The sequence below is a fragment of the Trachemys scripta genome, chromosome 6 (assembly GCF_013100865.1).
Source record: "Trachemys scripta elegans isolate TJP31775 chromosome 6, CAS_Tse_1.0, whole genome shotgun sequence".
Taxonomy (NCBI): domain Eukaryota; kingdom Metazoa; phylum Chordata; order Testudines; family Emydidae; genus Trachemys; species Trachemys scripta.
This window is the reverse complement of record NC_048303.1, coordinates 47254361-47278390: the sequence shown is the minus strand read 5'-3', so window position 1 is coordinate 47278390 and position 24030 is coordinate 47254361. Positions and strand designations below refer to the sequence as shown.

Sequence of the window (24030 nt, the reverse complement as noted above, 5' to 3'; positions counted from 1 at the left end):
AAATGCTCCCAGCAGAAGCATTGATGAACCATCCAGAAGTGTACACCGCCCCCATGTCTTATATAATGCACACAATAACAGGTCTGAGAAGAGCAGTAACCTTTCTAAAGAGTGAGCGTTGTGTGCCTATGCTTTCCCCAGCGTGTTCAATAAAGATCTGGTATTAACAATGGGAGGATAGGTGGGAGGATAGAGAGAAAAAGCAAGCAGAGATCATTAAAGAGCCAGCGCACAACAGCAAGCGTGTCCTTGGACAGTCTTAAAACTTGGCTTTTCAGACTTCAAGAGCACGAAGAAATTAAGCTCTTCCCGCGCAACCTTGAGATGTTTGTTAGCACGGGGCGTTATTCACAACAATTCACGCAGTTCTAAGCCTTAGTCATAATATTGACCTGACCTCATCACATGCAATTTAAAAGGTAACAGAACACGATTCTGTGACACCGCCCCCCTTAAAACTCACCCCTGCCGATGCCTCGGAAGACACTTGACAACGGCGATGCAGTTGCTGCGCTGTGGCTGCTGCTTTGTTTTCCTGCACTGGTAGTTTCGCTGTTCCCCTGGTCTCCCGCCTCCCACGTGTGTGCGTTGTATTCACCTGGTGGCTTTTGCCACCTGCTGCGGCTGTAAACTCCTTGGGGCAGTGGCTGCCTAAAGAGTCCAGCACGTGGCGCAAGGGGCCTGGATCCCCGATTGGCTCCCCCAATAGAGAGACATCGGGGGAAGAGCAGCCCGCCAGCGGGGGCTGCTTCCATTAGCTTTGCTTAAATAAAGTTCACAGGTTACGTCTTGGCACTGGGCCGCCGCTGAGGCGCGAGGGTTTGTGGCAGGAGGCCGCAGGGGCCGTTCAGAGCGCGGAGGGGAACCAGTAACTGCCCAGCAGCAGGACACGGGCTGGGGTAGCCATTACGTGGCGAGGGGAGATGGCCGAACAGGTGGCTGAGGGGCAGACCGGTGAGAGATGGCCGTTTGTGGGGGCGGCCAATGACAGGTGGCCTTTGATAACGTGCAGGTTTCCGACAGCAAGTGGCTGTTTAGAAGGGGGTAGGCAGAGCGGTGAGAACTGGCCCTTTAACGTACGGGGGAGGAGAGCCGGGTGGGTGACAAGTGCCCATGGGGGTGGGTTCCGGGGCTGGAGAGCGAGTAGCGCAGCCGTTCAGGGGCTGTCACAGGGGCGGCCGACACGTGTCAGTTCAGGGGCCGTTAGGACGCTGCGGGAGGTGGGTAGTAGGTGAGGGGGTGGCGATGGCAGCCTGTTCTTTCTGCGCGCCGCCCCCCTCCGGCCGTCCTGGTCTGGCCCTCGGGCCCTCGAGGGGTTAGCGCTGCCCCCGCCGCCTCTGACACCTGCTCGCAGCGCCCCGCTCCGCCCCCCAGCGCACGCACAGTGCCTGGCTGTGCCCCGGCCACGGGGCGGGCAGAGGCGCTCGGGCTGGGAAACGTTGCCGCTGGTCCCCTCGCGGAGGGCTGGGCGCGCTGCGCACAGCGCGGGGGTGGCAGTTGCGGAGGCAGCCAGGGGCAGGGGCAGGCAAGTGGCAAAGCAGCAGCAGCAGCCGCGAGAGGCGTCTCCAGTGCCGGGGCTCTCCGCCGCCGCAGCGCCGCGCTGAATTCCTGTGCACGGAGCTCGGCTCATCCTCGGCCGGGCTCCCGGGGGCTGGAGACGCGCCTGCCCCGCAGGTAAGAGCCGTCTGGATGCGCCGCTTCCTCGCTAGGACCAATCTCTCCTCTCACCGCCCCGCCCGCCCCGGGCGTTGTTGCTCTCCTGGATATCGGGATTGCGCGGGCTAGGGGTTGCCTCTGTCTGTGCATTTGTCCTGCTGGGGCCATTCCCCTTTTGCAACGCTCTCCCTTTCTCTTCGGTGTCTACTCTCTGCTGGTGGCGCAGGAACTAAATGGCATAAAGTTAGTGCACTGCCGCTCACTGCCCAGCAGCCATGGGGAAAGTGGCTAGGAAAAAGCATGAGATTTTAAACAGCTCAGACTCCGAAAGGCTTCCCCCGTCCCCCACCGTAAGACAGCTGTTGAAGAAAGCTCCTGATTACCTAGCTGGCCCTTGACTTCTCCAAGTTCATTATTTTGTTCTGCACCCAAAATGCGTAGCCCTAAGGAATTTCCTCAATATTTGTAAATCTTGATGAATCCTACCCTTCAGCTCAAAGCCACTTCATTTGCTGCCCGTATTAGAACAGTGTTCCCTCTCGGGGAGCATCTGTCTCCCCACCACTGCTTCGCTGGCTTTACCAAGAGCGTTGCAGGCGACAGGACAGTTTGTTACGCTTTAAAAAAAAAATCGGGTTTGTTCCTACGTTAATCACATTCTGGGTTCCAGTGGCGATATGAAGCTAATGCGGGGGTGAAATAAATGAGATGTTTTCTCACACGTTTCAGCTGGGTTTGCTGGAGAAACTCACCTTTACATTTTTCTTTCAGTAGCAAGATAGAGGTCTATGCTCTGCAGTTGAAAGGATATTTGTGGAATTTATTTAAAATAGGTCAGTTTGCAGTTCAACCACGACGTCCGTGCTGGTTGTTTCTGCAGCGTTCTGTTGACTCAACTGATGAAGAATGGAAATGCTATTCAAGAGCCCAAATAGTTTCCATTGTAGCCTGCAGGCTCTTATCGAAAAAAGCATACTACGTTAATCTAAATAGCTCCCTCGCTAGAGAACCTGCAGGTGCATTAACGTTATCTCTTCCATCATGAGGTAATAGGGAAAAATCAAGAATTGCAACACTGTAAAGAAAAAAACTCTATGTTTACACTCCGAAATAAGAGATGTGCTTAGCTCTTAATGTAGCTCATTTTGGGGTTACAGTCCTTTTTATTTCCTGTTTCAAAATGTTGTTAGGTATGGTACGCTTACAGTAAGTGTGGTCACAAGCCTGAAGAACAGTTCCAGTTAGATTGTACTGATTTTTGCCTTGCCTTGTTAGCTCTTCTTGCAGCTGCCTGTGTCTAAAGGTTATTGGGATTAAAGAATCCAGCATGCTTTGTGATGTTTTTGTTGGAACAAGATTCTGTTAGGCACTTGAAAGATTAAGAGCAATTCCTGGTCACTGGCCTTTCAGTGGGGAGGCAAGAAATTTTTAATGGAAGGGTTTAAAATGTGTGTGTTGTTCTAGACTTGCTTTGTACTTTTCAGGCATATTCTCTGTGGACTTTTAAAGAGAAGTTGAATTGTTTTGGGGTAGGGAGATCTGGCAAAACAGGAATAAATTGGCTAGGTCACACTAGGATGCCATGCTACAAGCACAAGCCAGAGCAAGAATAACGTACTGCAGAACCCCAGACCACCTTCTCTGACCAGTACAGATTTTCTTTCTCGCCCACACCATACCCCACCACCAGTTATCGGAGAAACAGAGAATTAATTACAGTTATATCAAACCAATTCCAGAAAACTCAAGTTGTAACTCAGATTATATACAGGAAACAGAGACTGTGATGGAGGAGACTGTGCTTAATAAGGTGGCTGGAGCACTCCAAGCTTTCTTAAAGACAAGAAATCTTTAGGCCTGGTCTACACTACAGAGTTAGGTTGAACAAGGCAGCTCTCATCACCCTAACTCTGTAAATGTCTACATTACAGTGATGCTCCTGCTAATGTAAGTTGCCTACTACATCAACTTTAGCTATGGCTACACTACAGACACTCTAAGGATATGTCTATACTACCCACGGGATCGGTGGGCAGCGATTGATCCAGCGGGGGTCGATTTATCACGTCTAGACTAGACATGATAAATTGACCCCCGAGCACTCTCCCATCAACTCCTGTACTCCACCGCCGCGAGAGGTGCAGGCAGAGTTGACAGGGGAGTGGCAGCAGTTGACTCACTGCAGTGAAGACACCACCGTGAGTAGATCTAAGTATGTCAACTTGAGCTACATTATTCATGTACCTGAAGTTGTGTAACTTAGATCGATTTTCTCCCACCCCCCAGTGTAGACCAGGCCTAAGCTGATGGGAGAGAAGTCTCCCATTAACTTAATTACTCCTGCAGTTTGTGGGGGCTGTCGCTATGTTGGTGGGAGAAGCTTAGGTTGGTGTAACTTACGTCACTCAGGAGGTGGCTTATTCACACCCCTGAGCAACATAACTTATACCGACACAACTGGTAGTGTGTACATAGCCGTGAGAGGCGTAATGCTTAAGTCGATATAATTAGGGTGACACAGTATCTGCATAGACACTGTTACTTACGTTGCCTGTTGGCTGTCAGCCCCACAGGACTGTTGTTGCTGGTGATACACTGGCAAATTTTGATAGGATCTATAGTACACAAAGCTGCAATGAATGAGATTTAGGCAGGGCTGGCTCCAGGGTTTTTGCAGCTCCAAGCAGCCCAAAAAAAAAAAAAAAAAAAAAAAAAGCTGCAATCAGCTCTACTGCCGCCGCTTCAGTCTTCGGCGGCAATTCGGCAGCTGGTCCTTTGCTCCAAGATGGAGTGAGGGACCCGCCGCTGAAGAGCTGGACGTGCCGCCCCTCTCCATTGGCCACCCTAAGCAGCTGCTTGCTGGGCTGGTGCCTGGAGCCGGCCCTGGATTTAGGAATATTTTATTGTTATGGGATATGTAATTCTAGTTTAACATATCAATCTATGATGAATTACAGTATCATGAATTGGGTTTCTGTTGGAATTGTGGTATTTTGGTCTGAACAAACATATTTATACATCAGTCCTTGAGCACAGGGCTCCTGATGGTGTAAAATGTACCTAAGAAGGAACCAAGAGTTAACCGGTACCGGCTCAAAAGTGGGTGACAATGGCTGGGGAAGGGTGTGCCCAGTGCAGCCAGGGGATGCATATTCCCATAGAACCTCTGTCAGTGTGGATCCTCTGCCAGCTGCACTTCAAAGTTTCCTCTCCTGGTGGAACATTTTGGTTGGGTAGCACCTGGTGGAAGATGTTTATGTTCCCCTAGGAGGAAGGCCTCTCCAAAGCACAGCTGCCCCAATGATATCATGAGTGAATCAAGATCAATTCCATATTATATAGTTCATAGTATAGCACTGAAGCATTTTCTTTTCATTATATTGTGCTTGACTTTTGAAGTTCCAGGTGCTCATCACTTCTCAGGATCAGGCCTCTTATTTCCTTTCCCCCTCCACCCCCCAAGTGGAAAAATATTGTTTTCTAGAAATCAAATCCTGCTTGTTTTACTCATATGAGTAGTCAAAATGACCTGTAATGAGGCAACGTGTCCCAGTGGATAGGTGACTAGATTGGGAGTTGGGAGCCCTGGGTGCTGTTCCTGGCTCAGGCAACTGACCTGTTATGTGACTTTCACCAGGGTGCTTTGACTCTCTGTGTCTCAGTTTGATGCTTTAGTAGAGTGCTTTGATATCTACAGATAAGTGCTACATATTTTTACACACATGAGTAAGGCAAGCAGTTCAGGCTCTATGATTTATATTGTAGATATGAGATAAATGTTAAAGCATCTATATTTATTTAGATTCTCACATATTATTGGTGCCAAAGATACAGAAAATAACTTTTTAAGCCAAAAAAGTTAAAATTCGAACATTTGTTACCTAAAATATATTACTATTAAATCTGTTTTTGGAAACCTAAGCATCAGTTTTTACTGGATACTATTTAATTTAAGAATAGACCAGGTGGGTATGGATGCATTATCTAGCAAAAATACACCTTTCATAACAATGAAAATTAAGGTAGAAAATATTGCATCATATGATAACATACTTTTAACAACTGAAGCAAGAGACAACTACAGTATTCTGGAATGTCCCCTCCCTCCTCTCCCCCCCCCCCCTCAGTTTTTGCCAGTGATCACACAGAGGAGAGGAAATTTACCCATGTGTGGGGGACCAGCACAAGGCCTATGTATCACTTAAGTCCACAAAATAGGGCTTCTGTGGGATAAAAGTGGTGAACAAACCTTGTCCTGGCCCTCTGTGCAGAAGTGAATGTCATTCCAAGGTGAACACTAGGTTTCTTGTCTTCCCCCTCCCCGCCCCCCCTGAAGACTATTGGAGGACTGCTCCTTTTTAAAAAAAAAACACTACCATATATGACTACATTCATTGTTTTGTAATAAAGTCAATGATAGGATGTAATGTTAAGGAGGCAACACAGCATGAGCCTGGATTAATACAAATGTTTTAAACCATCTAACTGAAAGCTCTCATTGCATATGATGATACTGGATTTTGCAACTTCCTAAAACCAGATAATTTACATCTATACAGCATGTTCAAGTAGAATTAATTCAACTGAACAAGAACATTCCTGCAATAGAAGTTCCATTATGTTTATTTAAATTGATTATATTGAAACTTGCATTTTGAAAGTGTTATTAAAAAGTCATCCTTTGATTCTCAGGATTCAGAGTAAAGCTCCAACGGACTAAAAAATGAGTGAAAATTGTTTTTCTTCAGTTGTGTTCTGAAACATTACAAGCATTTTCATTCTATGGGTCATTCTATATATTAAAATACGAGTTTTTGAACTTTAATGTTGTCTCCTGAATTTCTCTATGAAAAATAACATTTTATCTATGAAATGGTACAAATTGCAATGGTATGCCTATACAGTTAATAGTCATATGTTTGAAGAAACACTGTGCTACAGATAGAAACGGAATTCAGTTCCATTAGGACAACATTGTAAAATTACTAAGAGTATAGTTGTAGTCTGAAAAGTTACTTGTCTTGGTATTCAGGAGGAATAAAGAATGTTTGTTTTTTAATTAAAGAAAAAAAATTAAGGAATTGTTTAATATAAATATTGTTCAAATAATATTGAAACAAAAGAAATGTAGGGAATCAGCTTCTTTGTAATAGCTTGTTTTATGGTAACTAATACATCAGTATTTTTCCCTCTGCTTTTACAAGAGGAGAGGAGTAAAAATTATCTAAACCTGCTAGAAGGTTCCTTTGCAGAAGGTTCCCTCCTGCCCTCTAATACCTTGAAAAGCCCTTCACAACAGCTCCATGTAGTTAGAGTAGGAAAGGTAGAACAAGTGAGCACCCGCGACAGACAGACCAGAAGTAGAATTGCTTGTGCTGAGGGCCTAGAGACCAGTTGACTTTAAAAAGAAGCACATGCAGCTGGGCCTTGATACTAGAATTAGGAGCTAGTTTATGGTCCTACTGTAATTTAAAATTACTCCCAAATTAAATACATCTGTTAATACCACAATATGATGCTATTATAGAGGGGAAAATGTAACCAAGTGTTCATGTCAGCTGCAACAAAACAAATCCATTACTTTAAAAATGGAAAAGGATACATTTAAGACATTTTTATTCTTCTTAAATTAACTTTTATCAATAGTTTTTTAAATTGTCTGATTTTGTGTTGAATCTATATTGATACTTTAAATTGTTAATATTTCAGGGGTAGGGGTAGGTGAAGTAATTTCTTTCCTTGGTTAACATAAAATTAAGTTACTTTTAGTTATATCTTTAATGTCTACTGTAAATACAAAATAAAACAAAACATTTTTCATTACAGTGAACTCCTACTCCATGAGTTTAAAATATCACAACATTTAACTTTTGTTATCAGATGTTTGTTTTCTTTTAGAGTTAGTATTGTATGCTGAGACACTTGATCCTTCTCAGTCCAGTGAGCCCCAAGATGGATGAAACGTACTGTATGTCACCCAATTATTGCTATTTCAGCCTCAGGAGGGTATTTTCAAAGCAGCACAAGGATGGTAATATATACTCAGAATTATTATTTTTTTGTATTAGTCGTGTTTACTAATTTTCATAATAGTCTTTAATGTATATTTCTTAATGTAGAAATATTTTATTAGTATTTGATTTTGTTGTTCCATTATTGCCCAGATTTGTTATATACTGTCTTAAAAAACAATCTACAAATTAATTGTTTTTGTTTTGCATTGTGGTTTTCCTAAAAAGAGTGTTTGAAATGTGATATAGTATCTAATGCTGATGTGAGAAAATACTGTAGGATTACTTCTGATCTTGTGTCCATTTGTGTACACCAGGAATAACTCCAATCTGAGTGGGATTATATCAAATGAGTGAAATCGGTGTAAAGCTAGTGTAAGTGAGTTTAGAATCACTTTGTGTATACCGTATGGGGTGTCATATAGGCTACTACTGAATAAGCATGAACATTAAACAGGGAACAGTTATTCCTTAAAGATGTAAATCAATGATTTAATATGGCAACGTAATTTAATATTTAAAAACGTTGTGCTTGTTCATGAAAATGGAAAGATTATATTTTCACAAATTACTATCAAATAAGGAAATTATAGGCTGGTTAATCTTTTTCCTATTCATTCCCCATGAAAATTAGGTGTTATTTTCGACAGCTAGGGAAGAACAAGGGCACGACTGGTATGATGGATGAAGCTGTAGAGGTATCAGCTGATAGGAACTCCCTTATAAAAGCTGTTTATCAAAGCAGACTTCGCCTCACAAGACTGTTGTTAGAAGGTGGAGCATACATTAATGAGAGTAACGACCGAGGTGTAACACCTTTAATGATTGCTTGTAAGACACAGCATGTGGACCAGCAGAGTGTTAGCAAAGCAAAAATGGTTAAATATCTGCTGGAAAATAAGGCAGATCCAAATATACAGGACAAATCTGGAAAGACAGCCTTGATGCACGCTTGCTTGGAAAAGGCTGGCCCTGAAGTGGTTTCTTTGTTGCTGAAAAATGGAGCTGACCTAAGTCTGCAAGACCATTCTGGTTACTCTGCACTTGTTTATGCAGTAAACTCTGAAGACCGAGAGACCCTGAAAGTTCTCCTAAATGCTTGTAAAGCAAGAGGAAAAGAAGTAATCATCATTACAACAGACAAGTCTCCATCTGGAAAACAGACAACTAAACAGTACTTAAATGTGCCTCCTAATGACATTGAGGAATGCCATTCTCCAACTGCCTGCACTTCCCCATCAGAAATAGAACTTAAAACATCTCCACTTTCAAATTCACGTGAAACAGAAAAACCTCTTTTTAGCTTTAAAGATCCAGATCAGCCTGGAAGCATGGAAAATATATCTGAGCCAGTCTCTCCTACTAGAAAACCAAATTTAACACATGTAGGACCCAAGCTGGCACAAGTACAGCGTCTGCATTCTGAGTCTTGGATAAAAAGCTCTCTGTTCCATCAGAATAAAATTTCCTCTTTACAAGAAGAACTTCAGGATATAACTCCAGAGGAAGAACTGTCTCTGAAAGTCAATGGTCTAGCCTTATCCAAGAGATATATTACTAGACACCAAAGCATTGATGTAAAAGACACTGCTCATTTGTTGAAAATCTTTGATGAAACTGGCTCAAGAAAGTTGTCATATGAGGAGATAAATTCTCAGTCACTTTATGCTGAGGGAAACCATAGTCAGAGTGAAATTCCAGTGGATCAGGATTCAGATTCAGTGCAAATGAGATTTGTTTCAACCCTGAGAAGTATTATTCAAAAAAGAAGTTTAGGGGCAAATCACTACAGCTCTGATTCTCAGCTAACTACTAGTCTGAGTCCTGCTACCACAGAAGATAGCAAATCACTTCTAGGAAAGAAAAAGGTTCTCTCTCCTTCTCCCTCTTTGTTATCAAGTTCCAGAGAATTGCTAGAGAACATGCCTCCTGGTCCACTGAACAGGAGAAACCATGCTGTTTTAGAGAGACGAGGGTCAGGAGCCCTCTCTTTAGATCACATTGCCCAAACTAGGCCAGGTTTCCTTCCACCTTTAAATGTGAATCCTCATCCTCCAATTCCAGATATTAGTTTTAGTAACAAGATTTCTGGAATTGTTTCTTTTGGACAAAAAACCCTAATTCCAACAGCACCTGCTTTTCCCAAGGAGTTCAAAAGTAACAAAATGTTGGTAAGGAGGCAGTCATTACAAACTGAACAGATTAAGCAACTTGTGAATTTTTAACACTGTACTAAAGTGTTAATAGATTTATACAACATGTACATACTTGCAGCTTTATTCATTTGGAATAAATATTCCCCAAAGCAGAGAGCCCACACAAGGTCCTCTGCACCACAAAGGCCCTTAATATGGGATTCTTGGATGGACTCTGAGATGAGTTTCATCTTAGATTTAGCAGATAAGTGTGTTCAGCTAAATTTACTCTGCTGCTATAATCTGCAAAGTGACAAATAATATATTTTCACCATATTTTTCATAATAGAAAACTAAAACACTATGGGCCTGATTCTCTGTGGCCCCATACTTTGAGTCATTGACACAAAACACTTATTCTGATTTGGCAGCATTTTACACCCAGTCTGTACTCACTTTGCACAGATATAAGTGACTACATAAAATGCAGGGCAATAGAGAATTAGGCTATATGATAGCTATTCTCTACCTACATTGATGGAACTATTATCCGAAGCTGATTAGTAGGCGTTACAAGCCCCTAAGGAATAGAGAATGGGCTTAATGTGGGAAAATTATACAAAATAGCTACAATTCTGAAATAAAACAGACTACAAAACTGATACAAAATAATGCACAATTCATGTTTTTATTAAACCGCTTCAATTTAAAAACAATCAATAACATAATATTTCTGAATTATTGATTTTTTTTTAAATACTGCATATTCAATAATGGAGTAACTTATTAAACAAAAATGGATAAATGTTTCATCATGAGCTGGACTAAAATGTCTTACTTTAAGATTTCCAACATGTATGTTTCTTTCCCTCTTAAAGTTCAGTCTCTGCTTATGTCCTTTAATACAAATCTTACGGATACTCTAGGTTTTGACTCTTATTTGGCACTTCTATCACCTCAGTTCTAAAAGTCTATACATTTTAAATTTGTTTTATTGTCACATACTTTATACAAATGAATCTTTTATTCTTATTAACATGGTGGTTGTGAATTACACTGAAACTAGACACTTGCTTCTAGAAATATTCAGTAGATATTTGTGGTGTTGCAGTTTTAGTCCTAATCCAAATGTTTTCTAACAAAGTTAATTATTGTGCCATCAGTATAAGTATGTTTATTATCTATTTGAAACTTACAATCCCTATCATCCCCTTTGATGCAAAAACACTTCCTCAGTTGGAGAAGGCAATACTAGCCCCATGGAAAGGATAAGTGCATGTTTTGTATTCATGCAGAACCTAACAATCTGTAGCAAATGCTAGCCTCAACACCCCCCCCCCCCCCCCCAGATTTTAGAGTATGGCATTAGCTCTTGTACAGCCTGAGCTGGGCCCCCTAATCCATGGTAGCATGATTGGCTGTGTGGCCAGGTGATCTTAGCCAGGGACTAGGAACCCATGACATGTCCCAGCCTTCCTAGGAGCAGCTAGGATGAGAACTGAAGCCACTGATTTAAATTTAGTGCATTAACTTCAAAAGGATTTTCCACAGGAAAATGTGGTTTTAAAGGTGACCGTTTCACCTAAAGTGATTTCTCTCTGACTATTCCACTTCAAATTCCATGGAACCTCAAATGTATAGGGACTGCTGGTAGTTGAGGGGAGTATACACTGTAAAGATCTGCTCCCTCTTTTCTACCATATCTAACTCCATTCACACATGATTACCACATTTTTCCTTAACTCTGCACCATGCAGGGGCCATAGATGTCTGTTCTGGAAAATGTTTGTGCTTACTTGTTTTTTGTGAACAGCCTTTTTTTCAAAGCCAGCTTTTTGATCCAGACCATTCTTCCAATGAAAAGCTTTTGTCACTTGCAGTTTGGTAGGAAAACTATCTTCACAAAAAACAACTATAAAAGGATGTTAAGATTGCCAAGTCAAGCACTCAAAAGTTAGGAAATTCCAGAAATAAAGTTGTCCATGGGTTTCATAGCACTGGCTGACAGCAGAGGACTTTTCAGACTCAGGAATCATAGGACTGGAAGGAAGCTTGGGAGGTCTTCTAGTCCAGTTTCCTGCCACTCAAGGCAGGACTAAGTATTATCTAGACCATTCCTGACAGGTGTTTCTCTAACCTGCTATAAAAAATCTCCAATGATGGAGATTTCACAACCTCCCTGGACAACTTATTCTAGTGCTTAGCTGCCCTGACAGTCAGGACGTTTTTCCTAATGTCCAACATAAACCGCCCTTGCTACAATGTAAGCCCATTAAGAACATAAGATGACCATACTGGGTCAGACCAAAGGTCCATCTAGCCCAGTATCCCATCTTCTGACAGTGGCCAATGCCAGATGTTCCAGAGGGAATGAACAGAACAGGTAATCATAAAAGATCCATGTCCTGTTGCCCATTCCCAGCTTCTGGCAAACAGAGACTAGGGACACCATCCCTGCTTATCCTAGCTAATAGCCATTGATGGACATATCCTCCATGAATTTATCTAGTTCTTTTTTGAACCCTGTTATAGTCTTGGCTTTCACAACATCCTCTGGCAAAGAGTTCCACAGGTTGACGGTGCATTGTGTGAAAAAATACTTCCTTGTTTGTTTTAAACCTGCTGCCTATTAATTTCATTTGGTGAAATTAGTTCTTGTTATGTGAAGGAGTAAATAACACTTCCTTATTTAAGTATCAGAGGGGTAGCCGTGTTAGTCTGAATCTGTAAAAAGCAACAGAGGATCCTGTGGCACCTTTGAGACTAACAGAAGTACTGGGAGCATAAGCTTTCGTGGGTAAGAACCTCACTTCTTCAGATGCAAGTAATGGAAATCTCCAGAGGCAGGTATATATCAGTGTGGAGATAATGAGGTTAGTTCAGTCAGGGAGGGTAAGGTGCTCTGCTAGCAGTTGAGGTGTGAACACCAAGGGAGGAGAAACTGCTTCTGTAGTTGGATAGCCATTCACAGTCTTCCTTATTTACTTTCTCTGTACCATGTTATAGAGCTCAATCATATCACCCCTTAGTCATCTCTTTTCCAAGCTGAAAAGTCCCAGTCTTATTAATCTCTCCTCATATGGAAGCTGTTCCATACCCCTAATATCAGGGGGTAGCCGTGTTAGTCTGTATCTACAAAAACAACAAAGAGTCTGGTGGCACCTTAAAGACTAACAGATTTATTTGGGCATAAGCTTTCGTGAGTAAAAACCTCACTTCTTCGGATGCATAGAGTGAAAGCTTATGCCCAAATAAATCTGTTAGTCTTTAAGGTGCCACCAGACTCTGTTGTTTTTGTCCATACCCCTAATGATTTTTGTTGCCCTTTTCTGAACTTTTTCCAATATAACTTTTTTGAGATGAGGCAACCACATCTGCATGCAGTATTCAAGATGTGGGTGTGCCATGGATTTATATAAAAGAAATATATTTTCTGTCTTTTCTATCCCATTCTTAATGATTCCCAACATTCTGTCCACCTTTTTGACCGCCGCTGCACACTGAGTGGAGTGCACATTGCTTCTTGTCCTATCCTCGGAGGTTAACGAGAACAATTTTTCTCTCTCATCCTTGTAACAACAATCATGTCCCCTGTCTTCTCTTCTGACTGAAAAAAAAAAATGGATGTGTTTAATCTTCCCTCATAGGTCATGTTTGCTAGACCTTTAATCATTGCTCTCCTCTGGACTTTCTCTAATTTGTCCACATCTTTCCTGAAATGTGGTGCCCAGAATTGGACACAATATTCTAGTTGAAGGCCTAATCAACACAGAGTAGAGTGGAAGAATTACTTCTTGTTTCTTTCTTACCATACTCCTGCTAATACATCCAAGAATGATGTTTGCTTTTTTTGCAATGATATTCACTGTTGACTCTATTTAGCTTATGATCCACTATGACCCCCCAGATCCCTTTCTGTAGTACTCCTTCCTAGGCAGTCATTTCCTATTTTGTATGTGTGTAATTGATTGTTCCTTCCTAAGTGGAGTACTTTGCATTTGTCCTTATTGAATGTAATCCTATTTACTTCAGACCATTTCTCCTGTATGTCCAGCTCACTTCAAATTTTAATCTTATTCTCTAAAGCACTTGCACCCACTCTCATCTTGGTATGATCTGCAAACTTTATAAATGTACTTTCTATGCCATAATCTAAATCACTGATGAAGATATTGAACAGAACTGGACCCAGAATTGATCTGTGTGGGACTTCACTTGAAGCTTGACTGTGAACCACTGATAATTGCTCCCTGGGAATGGCTTTCCAACCAGTTATGCATCCACTTTAGAGTAGCTCTATTTATGTTGTATTTCCCTAGTATGTTTATGCCTTACTAAAGTCAAGGTCTATTGCATATACTGCTTTTCCCACCCCCAATCTACAAGACTTGTTACCGTGTCAAAGAAAGCTATTTGGCTGGTTCGACGTGATTTGTTCTTGACAAATACATGCTGACTGTTACTTATCACCTTATCTTCTGGGTGTTTGCAAATTGACTGCTTAATTATTTGCTCCATTATCCTTCTAGGTATTGGTGTTAAGCTGACTGGTCTGTAATTCCCTGAATTGCCCTTATTTTGCTTTTTATAGATTAGCACTATATTTGCTCTTTTCCAGTCCTCTGGAATCTCTCCCGTCTTCCATGACTTTTTGACAATAATTACTAATGGCTCAGATATCTCCTCAGTCAGCTTCTTGAGTATTCTAGGCTCTATTTCATCAGGCACTGGTGCCTTGAAGAAATCTAACTTGTCTAGAAGATCTGTGTAGCCCCTGGTTGAGAACCACTGCTCTAAGCAACTGAACAATCTCTCATAATGGGAATTATCAGACAACCTTCACTATAGATGGCACTATCAGCTCTGCCTGTAATACGCTAAGATTGGATCTCTAAGCAATTCTGTAAAAATAGCATTGTGAAGTCCAACATTTTTTTGTTTTGAAATGATTCAATATCAAACTTGCTCAGTGTACAAATGAAGACCTCTTTCTTAAACTACCAGTTCTGCAAACTCAGCCAGTCAAGTCAAGCTGAGTTCTTTCCTTCACATGTATATTCACTGGTAATAAAAGTCTGGTAGGATAAATTAAGTCTTTAGTTAAACCTGTGCAACACAAGTGATTTCAAATTAAGTTCCTACTGCCACCTGGGTATCCTTATTGCTTAAGAGGGTTGGTATAGGTATAACTAAATTGGAATTTTCTGCAAATTGTGAATAGAGCCCAGCTCTCCTGAATCCCAGTCTAGTGCTGTATCTCCTAGCAAACACTGCAAGAGAATATGACTCAGAATACAAATAAGGAAGTAGCAATATGGCTGTGGTGGCATGGATGGTAGCTCCGACTAGCTGCCTGAGTTTGTATCAAGGGGACCAGGCAGACTTGTACTCAGGAAACTACTCTAAGCCACTGCCATGCAGCAATTTTTAGTATGATAGCTCAAGCAGAGCCAGCACCTGTTAATCTATGCTGGGAAGCATGCTCCCAGGTGCAGTGTAGACATAATCAAGAAGACCAGAGCTTCATTTTGCCATTCTTGCCAATCAAGTAAGCTTTGATACATTGCTTGGCGCACTTCATTTTTTGCTCTGGACTTGACGTTTTGTAATTCCATTTTGGTGCTTTTGTGTCATAGCTTTGACATTCTTTTGTCCCGAGTGTTTTTGCATATCAGTACATTTCCATGTCTGTAGTGGGCTATCTTGATTATCACTTCAAAAGTGTGTTTCCCCCCCCCCCCCTTACTTAATTGGCCTCTCAGAGTTGGTAAGACAACTCCCACCTGTTCATGCTCTCTGTATGTGTGTATATATATCTCCTCAATATATGTTCCATTCTATATGCATCCGAAGAAGTGGGCTGTAGCCCACGGAAGCTTATGCTCTAATAAATTTGTTAGTCTCTAAGGTGCCACAAGTACTCCTGTTCTTTTTGCGGATACAGACTAACACGGCTGCTACTCTGAAAACAGTACATTTCCAGTGTTCACTGCTCCTGTGGCCTCCTACTTCAGCTATGTTTGGTGCATTTATTTTCAACTCTCTCCATGAGTCTTACCTTGATCTTTAGATGTTCCCACTCTACTTGAACACTTCAAAACCTTATATAACTTATACATTTTTTTTCCCCCAAGATGTAATGCGCCTCTGGTTGCAAGAAGAGGGGGAAGTAAGCCCAAAGCCTTTTGGAAGTAGGATTGTGGTCCAAGATGCTCTCTTAAGAGAAGACAGCATGAGGGCCTAACTGCCCCTATCAATAAAGGGCTAGTTCTTCCTCTTATACCTTCACTATCAAACACTATTTATTATTTGTATTACTGTAGCACTTAGGGCCCCCAACTAAGTTTGCAGATTCATTGTGGAAGGCGCTGTAAAAACAGAGTAAGAGACAGTCCCTGCCTTGAAGATCTTGCATTTTATTCCAGGAAGAACATGTTTCCCGAGCACAAATTGTTCTTGGAAGGCTTCAGAATGTTTAGGTAGTCTGCTACTTACAACAGCTTCCAGGGACCTACCACTCAGAGACTTCAGGCCTTTCACTCGCTGGGCCTAGATTCTCTGATCTATGGCCTGAGTAATATTCAATAGAGCTACTCCACCTGGTGTCCAAGAAACCCTCCACATTGTCCCTTCTCCTCCCTCTCAGAAAGCTCTTGGGAGCCTCAGGTAGACACATTGCTAGAAATCCTGTTTGTTTCTTGGTGTGGGTACATGTTCCCCTCTCTGGACAACTGGATAATCAAAAACATCATTTGAAAAGTGTCAAAGAATCAGTTCATCTCACCATTTGAGTATGGGAGTCACACTGGTCATGATAAAATATCAAAGTCCCAGCTTGTCCTCAGGAGACAGTTGGAGCCTGGGTAGAGATGACTTGACTCAAAGCCTTCCTGCCTCAGTACAGGATCTTAGATATCACCTGTCTAGCAAAAAAGATTTGTCCAAGGCAGCAGGTGTTATCTTACGATGTCACAAATGACGAGTGTGATGTCAACAACAATTTTGATATTATCCTCAAGACAATCTCAATAGATCCTAAGATTCCAGTGGAAGCAAGTTAGGTAACATTACATCCCAGCAACTAATGGAAATCAGGGACAATCTCCATTTACAGCTGGACTTCCAAATTCAACTAGTATGCATTGTAGTGACACATGCATTTAGCCTGGAATGGAGAGCCAATGTGAAGGATCTGTCAGTTGGTCTCTCCAGGAAAAGTTACTGAATAATAAATACATTTTACTGTCAGCTTAAAAGAAGAAATTGTATTTCCTTAGCACTTTAGAAACTGGCTAGAAGGAGCCTGTATCTTCTGCTGAGCTATTTCAGACAGACAAAAGTCTTTAATGTTAGGGGAGTTCTGCCCTGTACCTACCATGTTGGGAGCACAAAAGAGTGATATTCCAGTGAGATGGTATTTTCAGTGATGGGTAAGTAATTTTCCATGTAATCAATTAGCTAAGGTTATCTTCATAGTACAACATTAGGCCCAATTCTCAATTTAGTTCAGTGGTGTAAATCAAGAATAACCCTACTTAAGTCAGTGGAATTACACTGCCATAAAACCTGTGTAAGGCTGAGGAGAACTAGCCCATTTTGTCAGTTATTTAAGGGAATGTACACAGAAAGAGGAAAGTATTTTATTTTAATATATTAGCCGCTCATTTTTAAATGGTGATAAAAACAACTATTTTGGGATTTTGCAACGTACCTAACTCTTTAAGTGTTGAATTAAATTCTGTAAGTAAGTCTAATCAATAAATGAATGTTCCATTTTAAAAACTGTTTCTCAGAAAAGGTTCTTGTCTTAAGATTTCCTTCATGTTTAAGAGCATTCAAACATCATACTGTTACTAAGTGCTTTTGACTTTAACAACTTATGATTTGAGCTGTGCTATAAATAGGACCCTACCAAATTCACAGCTACAAAAAATGCATCACAGACTGTGAAATCTAGTCCCCGACCCACAATCTTCTGTGAAATCTGGTCTTTTGTGTGCTTGTACCCGATACTATACAGATTTCACACGGGAAACCGGTGTTTCTCAAATTGGGGGTCCTGACACAAAAGGGAGTTGTAAGAGGGTTGCAAGGTTATTTTAGGGGGGTCATGGTATTGCCACCCTTATTTCTGTGCTGCCTTCAGAGCTGGGCAGCCAGAGAGTGGCAGCTGTTGGCCAGGCACCCAGCTCTGAAGGCAGCGCCCCGCCAGCAGCTACGCAGAAGTAAGGGTGGCAATGCCATACCATACTAGCTCTGAAGGCAGAGCTGCCACCAGCAGCAGCACAGAAATAAGGATGGTGATACCATACCATGCCACCCTTACTTCTGTGCTGCTGCCTTCAGAGCTGGGCGACTGGAGAGTGGCGGCTGCTGACTCAGGGCCATCTCTGCAGGCAGCAGCGCAGAAGTAGGGGTGGCAATACCATATCATGCCATCCTTTCTTCTGGCTTGTTGCTGGCAGCAGCTCTGCCTTCAGAGCTCGGCTCTCGGCCAGCAGCCGCCACTCTCCAGCTGCCTAGTTCTGAAGACAGCACCACTGTCTGCATCAGTGCAGAAGTAAGGTTAGCAGTACTGCAACTCCCCCTACAATAACATTGTCACCCCCCACAACTCCTTTGTGGGTCAGGATCCCTACCATTACAACACTGTGAAAATTCAGATTTAAATAGCTGAAATAATGAAATTTACGATTTTTAAAATCTTATGACTGTGATATTGACCAACATGGACTGCGAATTTGATAGGGCCCTAGTTATAAACTTGCCAAGTGTACTTTCTTGCAGAATGTGAACATCCAGTAAAATATTTTAATAAAACAGATCATATAATAAATCATATTTAAGTATCTAATTTATTTTTTTCTTTCGTCTGTGTATGTGTCAGTACAAAGTGTGACCAAAATGCATCCCTTGCCTGTTTCATTTAGGCCAAGTACTGAAATTTCTTGCACATGAGTTCTTATTCCCCAAAAAATTATCTTTAACTGAAATCTGAAATGTAATACGGCATTTGTAAAATGCCAATAACTTGTCTGACCAACAGGTCATGAGTATTTTGTCCCCATTCTAAATATGTGAAAAAAATTATATACTGTGCAAAAAAAGGCCTGATACAAAGCTCATTTAACACCATGAAAATATTCCCACTGATTTCAGTAGCCTTTGGCTCAGCCCCTATATGCCCCGGAAAAAAATGGGGACTGTATGGTAATTACTTTTACAGACATGAACTGACATGGAGAGAACATCCAAAAATAACTGTCCTTTTGTATAATAATTTAGGGGAGGTTTCAGCCAAGCAGCTTCAGTTTTGCATCAGTTTCCTCAACTGTACTGCCATGTCTTACCATAAGCAGCCTAACCACTTGTGGTAAATGTACCATAGAGGGAAGCTCCAACCTTATCCCAGTGGGTGGAGCCCACTCCAGGGTTCTCATGTCTTACTCCAGGAGCCAGACCTAGGGTCAGATAAACTAATGACACCCCGCCCCCTCTTCCCTCCCACCTCCCCCCAAGTGTTATGAAAACCACAAATGCATTTGCCTCGGATCAACCTCATTCATGATCTATAAAAATCAATCTAATAAATAAGGATCTTTTACACATATTTGACTCTGACCCAATGAAAGCAAGAGTGGAAAAAACACCCTCCTCACCCCAAAAGATCTAATATATGATGACTGGACAGCATCAGACATCTGTTTCTGACAGGTTTTCCACCCTGTAAATTGCTGGATTTTGTTCAGTACAGAACATCATGGAGATGCATAATGTGCTTGGTACCTCTACACTCTCCAACTGACAACATGAGAACTAATCTAACCATTCCTTACGTTTTTCATACAACATTAACATTTAAAAATGCTAAAAAAGTCTTATTGGCCATATGTGGCTATTTAAGATGCAGCAATCCATTGACAGTCTTCAGTTAGTCCAATCCTGTTCTCTGTTGAAAGGATGTTGGCCCTGCCATGGAACTTTTTGAGGTGATAGTAGTGAGGAATAATTCAAATGGAACCATGCTGATCATGACCAGAATTTCTTAGGAGCAGATGGGTGGGGAAATTGGGGGGAAATTAGGAATTGCGGGGATTCTGATAGGGATGCAGAAGACTGGAGTCAAAAAAGTTAAACCCATTTATCTTACTTTTAGCTCAGGTCACCGATCAGTTCACTTTGATTATTTATGATCTACAGAATCAATTCTATAGTTTTGTTTTTATGGTTAAGACCAACACTGGAAAACTGCTGCTAGTATCAGATGCTAAATATTTACAGTGAGGAGGTCTTTGAGAAATGCCAAAATACTTAAGAAATAAATAGCCATATAGAAAATATGACAAAATGGTAAAAAATACTAATGTATTTCATTTTTTAAAACATTTATATTTCAAGTATGTATATCTTTAAACAGAACTGCTGTGATCGTAAAAATGGAAAAGATGGTTAGTCACCTTCTTGTAACTGTTGTTCTTCAAGAGGTGTTGTTCATGTCCATTCCAATTAGGTGTGCGCGTGCTGCATGCACAGTCGTCAGAAACATTTTCCCTTAGCAGCTCCCGTCAGGTCGGCCAGGGAGCCCCCTGGAGTGGCGCCCTCATGGCGCTCAATATCTGACCTGCCGTCCCGACCCCCCCCTTCGGTTCCTTCTTGCCGGCTACTCCGACAGAGGGGAAGGAGGGTGGGTATTGGAATGGATGTGAACAACACCTTTCGAAGAACAACAGTTACAAGAAGGTGAGTAACCATCTTTTCTTCTTTGAGTGATTGTTCAAGTCAATTACAATTAGATGACTCCCAAGCTCTCCCACAGGGTGGAGTCGGTGTTAAGGAATCTACCGAGAGCTGCATTGTCTCTAGTGTGCTGTGTGATGGCACAGTGGGTGGCAAAAGTATGCACCGAGGACCAGGTAGCTGCTCTGCAGATCTCTTGGATGGACACCTGGGCCAGGAAAGAGGTGGAAGAGGCCTGAGCCCTTGTCGAGTGGACCGTTATCCAGGAAGAGATGCGCTGTGAGGAGACCGGAAGTCTGGTCCGCCACCACTACAAACAGCTAGTCTGACTTCCTGAAAGGCTTTATGCGCTCAATGTAGAACGCTAATGTCCTCTGCACATCTAACGAGTGAAACTTCTGTTCCTGTGAGTTGGTGTGCGGCTTGGGGTAGAAAACAGGTAGAAAAATGTCCTGGCTGAGGTGGAATTGGGATACAACTTTGGGGAGAAAAGCTGGGTGCAACCTGAGTTGTACCTTGTCCTTGTGGAAGACTGTTAGGGGGGTCGGAGGTTAATGCTTTTAGCTCCGATACCCTCCTTCCAAGAGAGATACAGAAGGGGACATGTACCGAGTGGTTCGAATGGGGCTCCCATAAGCCTAGCTAGGACCAGATTGAAGTCCCAAGTTGGTACTGGTGCACGAGACTGAGGGTATAAGCGTTTCAGGCCCTTAAGGAAACGGCCCGCCATAGGACTGGCGAAGACTGAATGCCCCAACTCTCTAGGGTGGAAAGCTGAGATGGCCACGAAGAAGAAGTGATATTTCTGTGGGTGGGTGAGCATTCTTTTAAACACAGGTTATTGCTTTTAGTAAAGTATACACACTATACATTTTGGTAAGCCTGACTTTTCAAATCATACTGCAAGCTTTAAAAGATGAAAGAGAAAACAGTATGTTTCTTTGGAAACATCGAAACAAGGTTAGCTGGTTTTAATTTTCTCTACAAAATTTCACAACACAATAGAACACAAAATATACATTAGACAAAGTAATACTAACCTCACAAGAAACAACCATAATCTGAAAATGCATATTCAGCTTCTGTATAAAAAAAAATAAATCAGTGTACTTAGGACAGTAAATTATTATACAAAAAGGAGGATTATGCTAGATTTTTTTCACAAAGTGGTTCATGATGTGCGTAGTGTTTAAAAAAATAGTTTGAAAATATCCTTTTCTCGGTATGAGGGAATTTTCCATGTTCATTTTTATTTCATCCGCAAGCATGGACAAGAATCCAGTATTTACTAAGGAGTAGAATCACAATCTGATTCAGTGACTCGGGATATATCCAGACCCCACTATTGGGCCCAAAGCCCCCCAGGTTCTTAGGCAGCAGCCTTAGCCACTGCATCACCATGATGCACTTAACCAGTACCCCTGAGCAACATTAGTGCTAATGGCCTCCAGGCCTCTGATTGGATGGACAGGTGTAGGAATATTAAAGAAGGTACTAACAGTGATTCCCCCAAGAGACAGTGACCCCCTCATAATTTGGCCCCCACACTTTAAAATCCAACAGTTTCACCAAGTACAAAAATCCCTTGGGTCTTCTGTTAAAACTTGTAAGCTACTGTCTGTAAAAACCATTAATTATATCTATCCTGTAAAAAATATTTTACTACTATGTAAAACTTACAAACAAGTTAACTGACTTTGTTCTTAAAGTAATTAATACAATGTAAACAAACACTATAAGCTGTTTAGTGTCTTTCACTTCATTCAACTGCTCCTAAAACAGACCCCCACCCTCTGTGATTAAAGGGCCGGAAGACTCAAATAAATTAGCACACACTCTAAAAGTGGTAAAAACAGTAAATTAAAATATGGTTAAGAAATAAAATGTATGCTAATAAATGCTTAATATACATGAATGGTTAAAAAGGTGCCAGCCTAAAAAAAAAGTATCCATCGGCCGAAGAATGTGTCAAGTAAATAACCAGAAACCCCCGAAGGGTAAACTAAAACCCACCCCATCACCTGAAAGGATGAAAAACACAACCTTTAAACAGTGTGAAGCCACCAGAAATGTGCCACTTTAAACAGAAATATGTGCCATTTGCTGACAATGGGAGTTATTAAGATTTTAAACCATTTTTAATGGCCCACACTTTACATAATTACAATAGGCCCTTAGAGTTATGTTTTATATTTTTAGTTTTAGATATACTAGAGTGGTACATTTCTACAACTAGGATGATTACACTTAGTAGATTGTGAGCTTTGTAATGATACCTTACAAGAGACCTTTTGCACGAAGCATATTTTAGTTACATTACATTTACTTATATTTTTATTTTATATTCTTATAAAACCATATAGACTGCACAACGTTACACCCTTCTTCTGAACTTACTGCCAGAGACTTGGACACTGACCATGGCGGAGGCAGTATACCTAAAATTTATTTTTGGGCTCCCCTATGGGGCAGACACACCTGTGTCCCCCAAAAGGGAAAGAGACCCTGATCCAGCTGTTGACTCACAGCTCCAAGCTATGAGAGACCTTTTGCTGGCCGGCAAAATTTCCACCCTTTCACTCAGGTTGGGTTTGCTTTTAGCTAGAGTTCTTGGGGTTTGTTTTTACCGCAGCAGTTACCAGGACCCCAACTTTTAGCTCCAGGATACATGTTTTTGTGCACCTTTTTTACTTCATTACAGCCAGGTTATGCTTTGGGGTTTTAATTGCTTTGTTTTTTAAGTTTAGGTTGGTGGGCAGCCTTTTTTTTTTTAGGTTAGCCTTTTTTCGGGCAAATTGTACATTAATTTTTATTTGTTTTTTCTTGAGACCATTACTTAAGGAGCTGGGATTTACAGAGAACACCCTTTTGCCAGAACAGGCACCCCTCCCCTTTTGTCTTGCTAGGTTAGTCACTCCAGTTAGCTTCAGCACAGACAGAGGTTGGGCCACACCCATCTGCAGTTTACTGAAACTGAGATGCACTTAGTTTATTCTATTGGTATAACACAGGCAGCACATTCACTGGGTATATGGACTATATAAAGACTCCAACAAGAAGAGGAAGCTGTCTGAGCCTCAGACGAGTGCCTGCTGGTTGCTCCCCAGACTGCCTCACCTGATCCTGCCTTGCTGCCTCGTCCGACTTGCCTCCCCAACCTACTGGTCCGGCCCCTAGGATTGGATCTTCTGGCTACTGACCCTTAGAAGAACTCTGACCATTGTCCCAGGCTGCTTCTGATATGCACTGACCTGCTGGCTACCCAACCACTCATGCACACGACTACTGCTCTGGACTATCCCCAGCCCACCTCAGCTACTGGGCATTACAGGATATTAGACTACGGTTCAGGGAGTCAGTGGGTTTTCACCAGGTTCTGCCCATGTATATTCCTCAGCTTTTTCTTCTGCATAATAGGACACATTCATCTGACAGTGCAAAGGAGCACCTTTGCCTTTTTGCATGGAGCTTGTACTGCACAGCAGCCCTGT

The 24030-nt window shown here is 41.8% G+C and overlaps 2 protein-coding genes across 3 annotated transcripts in view; one reads left to right on the top strand and one right to left on the bottom strand.

Moving 5' to 3' along the window:
* Positions 1–24030, bottom strand: part of FAM151B (family with sequence similarity 151 member B) — a 109664-nt gene that overhangs the window by 2042 nt on the left and 83592 nt on the right. The gene's annotated exons all lie outside the window — the stretch shown is intronic.
* ANKRD34B (ankyrin repeat domain 34B) lies at positions 1608–10864 on the top strand. Of its 2 annotated transcripts, XM_034773342.1 has the most exons (3): positions 1608–1674; positions 7555–7687; positions 8302–10864. In XM_034773342.1, exon 3 carries the CDS (start codon positions 8345–8347, stop codon positions 9890–9892), a length of 1548 nt encoding a protein of 515 aa, XP_034629233.1. In that variant the 5' UTR covers positions 1608–1674; positions 7555–7687; positions 8302–8344; the 3' UTR covers positions 9893–10864. The 2 variants fall into 2 exon arrangements, with proteins under 2 accessions (XP_034629233.1, XP_034629232.1); XM_034773341.1 differs by lacking the exon at positions 1608–1674 and having other exon boundaries at positions 7440–7687.